The sequence below is a fragment of the Thunnus albacares genome, chromosome 18 (genome assembly GCF_914725855.1).
Source record: "Thunnus albacares chromosome 18, fThuAlb1.1, whole genome shotgun sequence".
NCBI classification, from domain to species: Eukaryota; Metazoa; Chordata; class Actinopteri; order Scombriformes; family Scombridae; genus Thunnus; species Thunnus albacares.
This window is the reverse complement of record NC_058123.1, coordinates 3913748-3927994: the sequence shown is the minus strand read 5'-3', so window position 1 is coordinate 3927994 and position 14247 is coordinate 3913748. Positions and strand designations below refer to the sequence as shown.

Sequence of the window (14247 nt, the reverse complement as noted above, 5' to 3'; positions counted from 1 at the left end):
TGCACGTCACAGTGTCCCGTCTCACCTTGGTATCGAGCTGTTCTCGGGTTTGTCGCTCTGCCTCCAGTTTTTCCTCCGTCTGCTTCAACCGTCTGCGGACGAACTCAACCTCTGTCTGGCAGCACTCCAGCTGCATGGCCAGCTCACTTTCTGTGTAGAGAGGGGCGGATGTGACTTTGTCAGAGGTGATGAGGAGGGTCACTCAAAATTTGAAACCTAAATCTAATTGATGTGATCCAAGAGGCCCAAGATCATCGGTTCTTGTTGAAACTGTGCTCTCTCAGAAGAGTCTGCAGCCATGCTAGCGGCTCTGTGGGGCTAAATGCTCACATCAGAATGCTAATATGCTTACAATGATAACACTAGCATGTTGATGTTTGTCCAACATTTTAGTGGATATCTGCTAATTAGCACTAGACACACAGTGGAGCTGAGGCTGATGAGTTTTGCAGGTTTTTGGCCAAATCAAGCAAAGTATTGGACAACATGGAATTTTATCCAGTTTATCCAGAGGGGGACACTTCATAGCAATACATACTGTGGTTGTTTAGATAAAGAACTAAAAAGTCAACCTAATGGTGGCGCTAGAGGAACAGTCAGAGGATCACCGAACATCATTACATCATCTGGGAACCATGAATATCTGAAGAACATGATGTGTCGATCCATCAAGTAGACCTGCTGTGAAATATCTCAACATGTAAATTTGTTTCAGACATTTATGTTCACTAGAAGATGAATTGTAATAACTTTGATCTCCTGACTTTGTTTAATTTGATGTTAGCATTTAGCTCAACTTGAATATCTTTGCATGATTTCCAGTTAAAAACTCCTTATTTATCTCATACTGGTCCTTTATGCAGCCCCTCAGTTCAGCCTCTGTCTCAAACAGGCCGTTTTAGCTCCTGTCTCTTTAAGGCCCCGCCTCCTGATGAGCCCACTCTGTTCTGATTGGTCAGCTTCAGGAAGCTTCCTCCAACTCCATAGGCTACGTTAGCAAACTATAGTAGCAGGATTTTACTTCTTTTTCTCCTTCTTTACTCCAAATGTCAACTTCTCAAATCCATCCGTACATGTTGGAGCTGAATCACATCTGATTTACGCGTGTGAACCTCAGCACCAAAGACGACAGAACAGATGGTTGTTTATGGATGTACGCAATGAGCTGACATCATCTCGTCAGGAAATTAATAAAACATTGCAAACGAAGCGTTCAGGGCAGGTTGAAGCCCTGGGTTTTGTCTTGCAGGCAGCATTTCTACAGACGTTCACCTCAAATTTTGGAACTTTGACCTTGTTTAACATCTGACATCATGACAGGATATAAATGACAGAAAATTACAAAAAAGCAGAATATGTCCCCCTACCCCACAACCCCTCCACATACCCTCTGGCAACACACAAGTGATCCTGGTTGGGAATCACTGGATTTAAGTCCAAACAGACATATGAATGACACACAGACGAGCTCTGTTTACCTGTCCCTGCTCCTCTGTGACTCTCAGCGATCTGGGCTTTCTGTTTCTCCTCCTCCAGCTGCTTCTCCAGGGTTTCCATGGTGACTTTACACTGGTCTAGACGAGCCTGGAGGTTTAATAGAGAAGACACGCTTGACGATAAAGAGGATGCAATAATTCAAGGTGTGTAATAGAGAAGTGATATAACAGACAGACAGACAGATATAACAAATCACTGCACCCAGGAGGAGGAGAAGAAGAAGAGAGAAAAGTGTCACATTACTTTATTACTTCATTCCTCAGGACGGAGTAATGAGTAGCTAATAGATTACTTTTTTTTTTTTTTCTGTGACAAACTCCTCAGCGACAGTCGGTCTACCTGCAGGTCTTTGTTCTCCCTGCTGAGCCGAAGTCTCTCTGCCCTCTCCACATCCAGAGCCTGACCCACCGCGTCACCACGGAAACGCTCATCGCTTAGCTCAGATGTCACAGCTGTAACCTACACACACACACAGATCACAACATGAGTGTGTGTGTGCATGTATTTAAGTGTGTGTTGGTGTGTGTGTGTGTGTGTTGGTGTGTTGCAGCACAAACCTTGGTCTCCAGGCTGTCTGCAGTCTGCCTCAGCTCATTCCTCTCTTTCTCTGATTTCTCCAGACGGCGTCTCAGTGCTGATATCTCATCCTAACAAAAAAAAATAAAATAAAATGAAAAACAGCATCTCGCAGCCTCGGGAAACATCTTTTTTTTTCACATCACATCTTAAGATCGGTTTAATGACTTGTTTGTTTTCCATTATTCTAAGTATCTTTTAAGTATCTTTTCTGTTACTGTGATGGCAGCCCACCTGTTGCTCGCGGTGATTGTTCCTGTCTGCAGGCTGCAGGTGCTGCACCAGCTGAACTCAACCCCCATTATTCTCACTAATCAATTGTCTGTTTCCTTTTTGTTACTTTTATTCACCTAAAGAACAAATAGTGCACTTTACACCCTTGAAAAGTCTGTTAGAAAACAAGCGATAGAAAGTAACTAGGGGTGTGCCCGAATACAAATATGTTATTCGGCAAAGCACAAATAGTGGGTTTTTTTTTTTTTAACTAATATTTGGTTCATACAAATATTTTTTAAATTATTTGTTTTCAGGAAGAAAAAAAATCATGTTAAATACCAGCACACAGGTCGGTTACATCACTATCTCTCCGCTGTTACGTCTATCAGCAGGTCTCAGTGAGGGGAGTCACATCCACCTGCTACATGAAGCACATTTCCTAATTTGGACATCAGTCCCGGAGTTGGGGGGTGTTTCCCAGAGATAAAGCTGAACTACTGACACAAATGAAGTGCTCCCAAGGGAACACTTATTGTAACACTTTAATTTTCTAAAATTAAAAGCGTAATAAAAACAAAAACAGGATTTTTAAACCTCTTTCCACTTTTATTTGAATACAAATACAAATAATTTTGCTGCCTCAACAAATACAAATACAAACACTGGGCTCTCTGCACATCCCTATTAAGTACATTTACTCTAGTACTGCACTTAAGAACAATTTTGCAGTACTTTTACTTTACTTGAGTATTTCCATTTGATGCTACTTTATACTTCCACTCCACTACATTTATCTGATCGCTTTAGTATTAAGTTGAAACTGACAGACGTATATGGTATCCATCAGTCTTTATTTCACATTGAATATAACTGAAACTTTGCTTTTGATTTACAACTTAACATATTATTTAATACAATAAAACAAATGAAAATGCACAAAAATATTGGTACTCTTAACTTCATATTTTGTAGCTCAGCATTTGGAGGCAATAACCGCATTATTCTGTAACTCTGAATATGGTTTCTACACGTCTCCACTGGTAGTTTGGTCCACTAACATACTGGTCCAGTTCTCTGAGGTTTGATGGCTGTTGTCTCCCAGCTGCAGGTTTCAGCTCTTTCCACACATGTTTAATGGGATTCAGATCAGGACTCATAGCAGCCGCTTCAGAACAGTCCAACGTTTTCTTCTCATCCACTCTTGGGTGCTTTTTGATGTATGTTTGGGGTCATTATCCTGCTGGAAGACACAGCTTTCTGACACTGGGCTGTCTTCTGATTTCATTAAGCTGCACAGAGTCGAAACATCCCCGAAACATCACTGAGCCTCCTCCATGTTTCACGCTGTGACTGGTGGGTCGGTGTGATTTACCAAAAAGCTTTAATTTAGTTTCATCTCTCCAAAGGCACACTCTCCCAGAAGAACTGCAGCTTGTCAATATGCAATTTTGGCAAAGTCCAGTCTGGCTTTTTTGTGTCTCTCTCTCTTAGAAGTGGAGCCCATTTTCATTCAGACGGCGTCAGACGGTGCGACATGAAACTTGACGATCAGCTTGGATCAAAGTTTTCTTTGGTTCTGTCTTGACCACTCAAGCAATACGTCTTTTCAATCTCAGGCCAATTTTCCTCTTTCGACCACATCCAGAGATGTTGGCTACAGTTCAATGGCCCTTAAACTTCTTAATAATATTGGTCACAGGAACATGAAGCTCTTTGGAAATGGTCTTGTAACCTTTATGTTGACCCTGTTTGGCCATTACATTGTTTCTAATGTCTTAAGACTCTCTAGTTTTCCTTGTTTTCCATGTTCAATGTGATGCACACAGAGGCACAAAACAGCAGAGTAATTTTCTCCTTTTAAACTGGCTGCATGAGTGATTATAAGACTGCAAACATCTGTGATACTAATTAAAACACAATATTCTGCTTAAAGTATCACCACAAATCAATTATTTCTTACATCTTCTAAAGGGTACCAATAATTTTGTCCAGGATATTTTGTAGAATAAGCAGGAATTCAGTTATTTTCAATTTTTTTTCCACTGCAAACCAAACACAGACATGCACTGATAATAAAATGTTCAGGGAGAATGATGAATTATTTTAATAAAACGCAAGGGTACCAATAATTTCATCCACATCTGTAGATGATTATAAAGACTATATAATAAATGTGTGTAAGTGTGTGTGTGTGTGTGTGTGTGTGTGTGTGTGTGTGTGTGTGTGTGTGTGTGTGTGTACCTCTTTAGCCCTGAGCCTCATATTGTCCATGTTGACGGCCAGCATGGGACGAACTCGACAGAAAAGTTTCCACCAGCTCCACTTGGCCACGACCTTCATGGCCCTCAGGTTCCTCTGCAGACACCTGACTGCCATCTGCTGCACCTGGAGACACACACACACACACAGGCACACACACACACAGGCACACACACACACGCACACGCACACACAGGTGTTATATATATGAGTTATAACATCAATCATAACTCCTCCTATAAAGACATATTTTATATCATTATAACTGTATGAGTGTCTACACTTGTTGACAAATACATTAATACATTATAGTGAGTTATAAACCATTTATTACTGATTACATACTGATTAAAACTGTCTTATCAGTCTTTTGATAATCGATGAATCGTTTCAGTCATTTTGAAGAAAACATTTGTTTGAGTTTATTTGAACCAGTTAAAATCAAACAAAGATATAATAAATAAAAAATAAAAATAATAAAAAATGAATGTGCAGAGAGAGAAAAACATCCTGATGGGCTTATTGATTACCTCTACCATCTTATATGTTTTATATATGTAATGTTATATGTTTATTTGTCATGTATTATCTTTTGTTTTTAAGCACGTTGAGTGTCGCATGAAATGTGCTGTATAAATAAATTTGACTACATACAAACGTTCTCTGGAAGGAGCTTCTCAAATATTCACATTTGCTGCTTTTCTATGTGATATATGATAGTAGAGTGAATATATTTTTATCTTTTTCCAGCTGTTGGTTGGACAAAACAACAAATTTGAAGACATCAGCTTGAGATCTGAGTAACTGTGAAAGTATGTTTTGACATTTTATTGGTGAAATATATAGTGATAAAAGAAAAAGTGGCATAAAGGTGACATACGGCGCATGTCAAGATTATGATTTCATTGTGTTGTGATGAGAGTTTGTACTTCCTGTTCACCTGTAGTGTCTCAGCTGGACTGTGTGTCACTTTTCAGCAGCTGCATCACAACTCCTCTAAAGTAAAGTAAAGTGAAGACACTGACCTTGAGTTTGCGGTATTTCTGTCGGGCCAGGTGTCCCATACAGGAGGCCTGTAGATAAACGAGCCAGCCGGTGACCTGCTGATCCCTCTGCTGCTCCAGGTAACGCAGCACACCTCGCTTCATAAACACCTGAGACACAGCAGCAGAGAGGAGAGGATTCATGAGTCACATCAGCCGGATTCATGTTCCGCTGTTAGATAAGAGGAGCCTCTTCTCACCCTGCTGGCTCCCACTACGACGCTCTTTTTATCCAGATCCAACTCCACCAGCAGCTCCTCCACCGCCTGAGACGCAGAGAGGAAGATTTTTTTTTTTTTTAAACTCTGAGCTGCAGATTAGAGACACGGTGGTGGTGGGTTTTTTTTTGTATGAGAGAGTTTTCATCTCACTGACCTTTCTCTCGTCGTGGCTGACGAACATGGAAGCGTAACGTTTCATAATCGGAGGAGACAAAGCCTGGAAATGACACCTGAAGTCACTCAGAGTCATGTGCTCCGGATAACCTGAGAGAGAAAGAGAAAGATATTAGACATTAAACATAATTAACGAAACTTGAGATGAAACTTTCAAGCATTTAGAACCATTTAAGTTGTAGCACCACGTCCCAACTAGCAGGTGTTGAACCTCCAAAGCTTCGTCTACAATTTCCATCTGAATATCATTTTTGACTCTCTGTGATTTTGAGATATTGAATCATAAATTCAAAATGGCGGCAGGTGGAGGAAATGCACCAAGTACATTACATTTCATTTAACAGACGCTTTTATCCAAAGCGACGTACGTATGAGACGATACAACACAAGCAAGGATCTAGTCAGGAGATAACAACACCAGTAAAGTGCCATAAAGCTGAAGTTTGGGCCCGATAGGACGTAGATGCCAACAGGCCAGTATTGCAGTAAAAGTAGTGGTTTGGTCCCTCTGACTGATATATTATTATATATGACATCATTAGATTATTAATAGTGAAGCATCAGTGTTAGAGCAGCATGTTACTGTTGTAGCTGCTGGAGGTGGAGCTAGTTTACACTACTTTATATACAGTTAGCTAGTTTAGTCCAGTGGTTCCCAACCTAGGGGTCGGGCCCCTCCAAAGGGTCAGCAGATAAATCTGAGGGGTCGTGAGATGATTAATGGGAGAGGAAAGAAGAAAAAACAAAGTTCTGATACACAAATCTGTTGTAATCTTTGATTATTGCTGAAATATTGGATCATTTACTCAGTCCTGATCTAAGAAGGCTGTTCAATATTCTTTCTTCTGCTGCCTGGAAAAAAATATTGACCAGATGTATTGATAATACAACACCTACAATTGTGGCATAAGCTGATATTTTAGCCAATTAAATATCTAATATTTAAATGTTAAGACATACGGGTCAAAGACCAAATAAATATTGTATTAAAAATGATAGATTGCCAAACTGACATTTTTAGGTTATACGGTGGGAACTGAATCTCTCCAGATGTTTATTTGTTGCATCACTGTCGACTGTAATGACACTGAGTGATGTACTGTGCACATCATGTATTTTGGATCCAACTGAGGTTGTATTTCAGGAGCAAATATACAAATATAGTTTTAAAAAATGCTAAATCGGGGTCGGGGGGCATTAAAGTTATGAATGTGCTGACCTGTGCGGTAGAGCTGCAAGGACGACAGGATCTGTGTGGAGTGCAGCTGGACTCTGAGGGCCGGGACATCAAAGCTTCCGCCGTCGGTCTTTGCACTTACACACTGCAGGAACACCGGCCGGGCTCGACGAATCAGATTCACCAGAGCGTCCTGCAGGGCGGAGACAGTGAGCGAGAGGAACAGCGATACGGTGGAAATATTCTCAGGAGGGTAACGACTGTGTTGGGAGACTTACAGCCTGTAGTTTCACTGCGATACTTTGGGAGTGTCTGCGTATGGCCGCCATCCCTCCGCTGAAGGTTTTCCTGATGGTGCCGTTCCTCTGCAGAGAGCGCTGGCTGCTGCCCTCAAGCCCCCCCAGACCTCGACACATGGGGGGCACAGAGATTTTTGGGGTAAACATGGCCTTCACCACCCCTCTGAGGAAGATAACAGAGAGAGAGAAGCTGGCCATGTAACACCACTGTCAACTGTCAACATCTAGAAAAACATCTGTTTTCCAGTACAGCAGCCCTGGATGTATACATAATGTGGCCAAAAGTATGTGGACATCAAACAAAGTACATCAACACCTGGATATTATTACTACAGGGGTTAATCTGCTGCTACAACAGCCTCCACTCTTCTGGTTTCAGCTTTCTGTTGGAACCTGGCTGCAGGGATTTGCTCCCATTAAGACACAAGAGCATCAGTGAGGTGCAACACTGACTGGCGGCGATATGACCCAAAGGTGTTGGATCGGGTTGAGTCCAGTTCTTCATCAGTTTCTTAGTGGATCTTTAGACTGTTTGTGTCTTCTCCTACATTTTTCCGATGGTGGTGGAGAAGAAAACATGAAGCAAGTTGAAGAAACACTCAGTAACCTTCGTCTGTCCAGTAACACACATCTAGCAAAGCCATGTTACACTGCAAACCTTCTGATCACCATGATCGCTGCTCTGCTTGGATGAATGGGAGTTACTGGACGGCTGTAGTGTCCCATTCAATAGCTGCGTCTGAAATCACTCCCTATTTACTATATGTTGCAGTATATTTACCCTCTTGAGAGTCAGAATGCTGAGTGTGTAAATTTATCCACTGTATTGGAGGTTATATTTAGCTTTTAGCTTCCTTCCTCTCCTCCACAAGCGTTTGTTCACTTTGAATTCACGTATAACTGAGTATATGGAGGTAAAAGTGTGTTTTTATAATATGCAAATGTCCTTGTGTACAAATCAAATAATATTCATTCTAAGATATAAAAATGTATTCTTCAATGTGCAAATAAATTAATGTAATTAAAAAAATAAAACTACTGTTGTGCTGAAATCTCATTTTGATATTTGCTAACTATTGAGTGTTTAATATATACAGAGCAGTGAATGAGGGACATAGGGAGGGATTTCAGACATAAATTTAACTTAAGTATGTGTACAGCAGACCATCACTCTGTTGCAACTGAGCATGTGCAGGAAATTTGTGCTACGATACGATACGATACAAAATACTTTATTAATCCTCCAGGGTGGAAACTGAGTGCCACCATACATACAGGACAGACAACAGGTAAGACAACAGGAAAAAAGGCACCATAATAAATAGTGTCAACAGTGACAGTCAACGACAATGTTCACTAAAATCTGCAGGTACGAACTTCCTGAATCTCTTAGTCTGTTGCTAAAACAGCTCTTCAGCTCACTAAAAACATGGTACATTGGATGAACCTCATCTTGCATGATGCTCTTGAGCTTCCTACTCATTCTTTGCTCTGTGATCACTTCTAGTTCAATAATGGATCCTTGCCTTCCTGATCAGTTTTATTGATCTTGTTCCCGTCCTCTTGAGCTCAAGCTGCACTCCCAACAGACAACGGCATAAAATAGGACACTTGCTTTGTTCAAACACGTGCAGGAGAGCAGCCTGCTGACATCAAAAGACCGGAGCTTCCTGAGGAAAACCAGCCAAAGTTGGCACTGGTGTTTTCTTTCCAGTCCAGCCTATTATCCACAAGGACACCGACGTACTTAGAAGAGGAAACCACCTCAATGGGCTCATCTTTCATCAGGACAGGGGACACTGCGGCCTTGGTCTTACTTATATTTAAATTTAAGTGGTTTTCATCACAAAGCCATCTTGTTGGTAAGCTAGGTGGTTGTCTTTGACGAGTGCAGAACCATCGGAAGATTTCTCAGATGCTTGGCTGCAGTCGGAGGTATATAAAGTGAATAAAAATGGGGGCAAATGGGGCCTGTGTTGGTAATAATGGTGTCTTATACTTCACATCCAAGCCTCACATACTGGGGTCTAGATGTGAGGTCCACAACTCATGCAACAGTGGTGGTGTTTATGTTACAGTCAATAAACTTATCGGCCAATTGACCTGCATTGACCTGCCTACTGAAAATACCCAAGTATCTTACGAAGCATTTCATGAGCTGAGAGTTGAGACCTATAGACCTGAGATCTTTAAGTCCCCGAGCTTTTGATTTATTACACAAATCCCACAGCGATCTTGGACTGTGAGATGGAGAGAAAATGAACTGAAGCACCGCTGCACTGTAAATTTCTCAATAAACTCCAGTAGGAAGTCAAGAGGTGGTGATCTGTTGCACAACAAGCTACATTAGAACTAGCCTTACACAGAACTACTCTCTGGAGACTGAAAACATGATTGCTGTTATTAGTCTTTGGAGCCGTTTCTAAACAAACTGACATGAACAAACTCTTCATGATGAAGGAACATGTCACCCAGTGCAGCTGTGTGGCTCATTTAAGTGTTTTTAATAGTTTTTGGACAACAACAGCACAAAAGAATAAGATATATCAGGCTCTGGATACACACAAAATACTTGTTAGTAGATTAGTTCATTGTTGGTTTCACTCCAAACATGAGATTTGTTGATAATAAGATAGAAAAGATAGAAAATATCCTCTAGTAGCCCAGACCAAACCAAGAAAAACAGACTCAGACCAAACTACATAGACAGGGTTGTCCACATACTTTTGGCCATATATTGTACTTCTAACACATATGAGATTTGAGCCCAGCTGACTGTAAAATGTTGACATTAATGTGTGAGTATCAGCGTTCAGCCCCCCCCCCCAGGGCCTTCACACAGACTCACATGGTGGAGTTCTGGAGCAGACAGATGGCGTTGACAGCAGACGGGTTGTTCTGGATCAGACCGAACCATCCAGTCAGGTCGTAGCGGACCGGGTCACGGCCCATCAGGTGGTTCACCTCACACTGTAGCGGCTGCTCGCACTGACGTACTGCCAGGGACATAAATATTCACAACATCCACCACTGATTGAACACGCTGCATGTTTTAAAGAGTGTGTATGTGTGTGTTTGTTTTTACCAGTGCTGCTGTAATACTGGCAGACTCTCTCCAGGGCGCCGTTCTCACTGGAGGCTGGTGTGACCATCTCCTCATCCAGAACCCATAAAAGACCTCTAGGGTCTCCATCTGCCGCCCGGATCTAAAAACACACACACACACACATATATATGATATATAATTACCATAAAAAGAGAAAAAATCAGCTTTTGTCGTTCAGTTTCTGGCTGCGTTAGATAATGATGGACTGAGCTGCTGGACATTTCTTTGGCATATTCATCTTCTTCAGTAATGAGAGCCAGAAACAACAGAGTTTATTGGATCTGTAATTAATTTTAAGAAAGAATATTGCTGGTGTGAGATAAATGTTGCCAAAGGCGTCTTCTTGCTGTCATTATCTTGTGCAGTTTTTAAAGCAAAGCAAACTTTTTTTTTTTAAGATTGATGATCCAGCAAAGTGTGTCTCAAGTGTCGAGCTCCAAACTTTAATACATAATCTAATCATCTTTTTTTTTAACCTTTATTTATTCAGGGAAGTTTCACTGAGAGGCAGCGTCTCTTTTGCAGGAACACCTGATCACATTCAAACCTGGACATTCATTCTGTTACATAATGATGTAAAGGCTACTATGAATGTAATAATAATAATGATAATAATAACAATAATAATTAAAGGTGCAAGCAGCGTTGGTCGGGACCTCACACTCTGGCTCGTCAGGATCAGATCATTTTGCTTTTTAAAAATGGAGGATATTTATAACAAGTGTGATGTGCTTTTATTTTTGAAAGATTGATCGACAGGATGAGAATTTTCTGCTTATCAAATCCAAACTGTTCCAGTTATTACAAAGTTGTTTTTTTTTCAGGACAGTGTCATAAGTTATGTATCAAAGTTTGAAGCCGATACCATTAATGCCCTATGAGGAGATAGCGTTTGTTCGGGTCAAAAAATTGGGGCCCCGAGTCCGAGGACTGCAGGCTTCGGGAAGGTGTGTGTTGGTGGAGGAGGTCTGAAAGGTACTGGGGGGGCCAGGGAGTGGAGGAGTTTGTAGGAGATGCGATGTTTCACAGGGAGCCAGTGTAGGTGAATGAGAGTGTGGGGTGATGTGCTGCCAGGGTTTGGTGTGGGTAAGAACCCTTGCAGCTGATTTCTGGACATATTGGAGCCTGTCCAGGGTTTTACTGGGTATACTGGGTATCCTGAACAGGACTCCATTGCAGTAGTCCAGACGATTTGAGATGAAGATAAATAGACCAGATAAATAATGGTCTTAAATGAGCAAGTGTGCTTTATAAGAAATAATGTACTGGTAATCTTTTCTCCCATTTTCATTTACTGGAAGCTGCCCAGTACAGCCACAGTCTGACCTGCCAGCCACTGGAGCAGTTGGGATTAAAGGCCTTGCTCAAGGGCACTTCAGTAGTAGAAACAAGGGGTTAATGCTGCTTCTTCACTTCCCCAAACCAGATTAATCCTGCCTGTCTGGGGATTGAACTGACAACCTTTCGGCTACAAGCTCGCTTCTCTGACCTTTAGGCCACTAACGCCACCGTCTGGGAGAGTTTGTAGACTAACGCTGGTTCCTCCAATCAAAATGCAGGTTTAGTTCCCAAGTTCCTGAAAAGGTTCTCCCTCCCCAGATGTTTTACATGTAGTTAGTGTGAGCGGTGTACCTGTGGAGGCGGCTGGTCGATGGCAGACACAACCTCTGCCGGGCTGCTCTCCGGACACTCAAAGTCCACATGAACCTTCTCCTGTAACAGACAACACATGTGTGAGTGGGATCGTCAAGTCATCAAACAAACTGATTGATCAATGCAGCTGAATATTATTGATGTATTTTTTTTTTTTTTTTTGTCCTCATATCTAAAGAGTGGGAATACTTTTTAAGCCAGAGAGGGTTTACTTTCTTTACACTGAAACTAGCTGAGAATAAGATATGAGATCGTTTCTAGTGTGAAGCAGAAACTTGGGGAATAAAAACTTCTCTGCTCGTGTCTCCTGAGAGGTTCTGTAATCCACACTGTCAGAAAAAGAAAAAGTGTTTGAGTATAAAAGCTTGTCACTGGGGCAGTAGCCTACATTTGAAATACACTAAGGTACTTCTTCCTGTCAAGTCAACTTTTTGCACTTTTTGCACTTAATCAGCGTAACTGGCTTTACAGATTAAAGCTGTATTCACTGATATTAGTCTGGTTAAATTTATACAAATTTGCACAAAAACTAAAAATGTCAGTGTTGTCCTGCATTATCACCCAGCTGTGATTTTTATGTTTCTGTGCTGCAGAGAGGTGACAAACATGAAGAAAAAACATTTAAATTGTTACCGTCAGTTGTGTGAGTGCTACCTGTACGTATCTCTCCAGCGTGTGTGTGAAGGTGTGTGTGTGGTAATGCTCCAGCAGCCTCTCCTGCAGGTAGTTGTGGCAGAGCTCGGACCAGCTGCCTCCTCGCTCCTCCGCGGAGTGTCTCGGGTTCCTCATGCCCGGCGTGTCCACCACCATCACGGAGGCTAACGTCAGCTGCTTACCGCTCAGAGCCCTGCACGTGAAACACACAGCGCACGTCTAAACACGTGTATCTGATGTGTGTATGTGCTGTAATACACCACCCGCTCACAAAACCAAACAACAGGTGGCTGCTGTGATACTGAGAGGAAAACAAATTAATGTCTTCAAGGAAGTTCATCGAAATCAACAAAGATCCACATGACCAGCCTGGTCGCCGGAATAAAACGTTAGCATTATACGTTTCTGCAAACCACAGAAACGTTGTATATCTACGTTTCAACACGTGAAATACGTAGCATATCAACATTTCTACAAAACGTAGCATATTAACATTTCAACAATACGTATCAGCTCAACGTTTCTCAAGCGACATAGTTCACATGTGATTTATATGAGTTGATCTTTCCTATGTGGAGGGAGGAGGGGCAGGTGGATGGTTAGTTAGTTTCTCGGCAGGGGGCACGGTTCGAGACCACCTCGAAACCAAAACCAATGTCCGCTTCCCGGTTCAACCGACAAAAGCGAGTGTTTTTAGCGAGAAGTCAGGACATTTGCAGTCGTTTTTCTGGCTAGAATTTTTTAATTTATTTATTTATTTTAACCCAAACCATGATCTTTCCCCTAACCCTAAAGAAGTGGTCTTTGTGCCTAAACCTAACCAGACCTTAACCACAGCGTTGTCACACCATAAAACATCATTATTCAACGGGTGGAAATGTTAATATGCTACGTTTGTAGAGATGTTGATATAATACGTATTTCACGTGTTGAAACGTATATATTCAACGTTTCTGTGGTTTGCAAGAACGTTCAATACCAATGTTTTCTTCTGGCGACTGGGTTGCCATGACCCACCGGAGCATCAGTGGTCTGTAGACGTAGTTCCTTTCCCAACTGATATATAAATGTAGCATGAAACCAGGAAAGTAACATTAGACTGGTTTTACTGGGGGTTGTGTGCACAATTATCAGTGACTTCCTAGAGGTTTCTTGTCACCGTTAGGTTACTTCCTGTATTTATGCTAAACTAAGCTAAGCTAACAATTTTTCCCGCATTTTATTGTTTTAACCCAAACCATGATCTTTCCCTAAAGCTAACCATTGTAACCCAAACCATGGAAGGATTGGGGAATCACCTGCAAGCAAAGACGTTCCTCCATTTTGAAACAATCTGAATTTGATCACCTGATCGTGTGCAATCAATACTTAA

The 14247-nt window shown here is 41.6% G+C and overlaps 1 protein-coding gene across 2 annotated transcripts in view; it reads right to left on the bottom strand.

The window, feature by feature from the left end:
• LOC122968027 (unconventional myosin-XVIIIb-like) overlaps nt 1–14247 on the bottom strand; it is a 61627-nt gene that overhangs the window by 23107 nt on the left and 24273 nt on the right. For both annotated transcript variants that reach the window (XM_044332933.1, XM_044332934.1), the window contains exons 15-28: nt 12876–13068; nt 12201–12281; nt 10548–10668; nt 10311–10458; nt 7442–7625; nt 7206–7356; nt 5967–6076; nt 5792–5857; nt 5574–5702; nt 4531–4674; nt 2055–2144; nt 1837–1956; nt 1479–1584; nt 26–150 (exon numbers count right to left, since the gene is read on the bottom strand). In XM_044332933.1, coding sequence (XP_044188868.1) covers nt 26–150; nt 1479–1584; nt 1837–1956; nt 2055–2144; nt 4531–4674; nt 5574–5702; nt 5792–5857; nt 5967–6076; nt 7206–7356; nt 7442–7625; nt 10311–10458; nt 10548–10668; nt 12201–12281; nt 12876–13068 — 1768 coding nt within the window. The remainder of the gene's footprint in view (nt 1–25; nt 151–1478; nt 1585–1836; nt 1957–2054; nt 2145–4530; nt 4675–5573; nt 5703–5791; nt 5858–5966; nt 6077–7205; nt 7357–7441; nt 7626–10310; nt 10459–10547; nt 10669–12200; nt 12282–12875; nt 13069–14247) is intronic.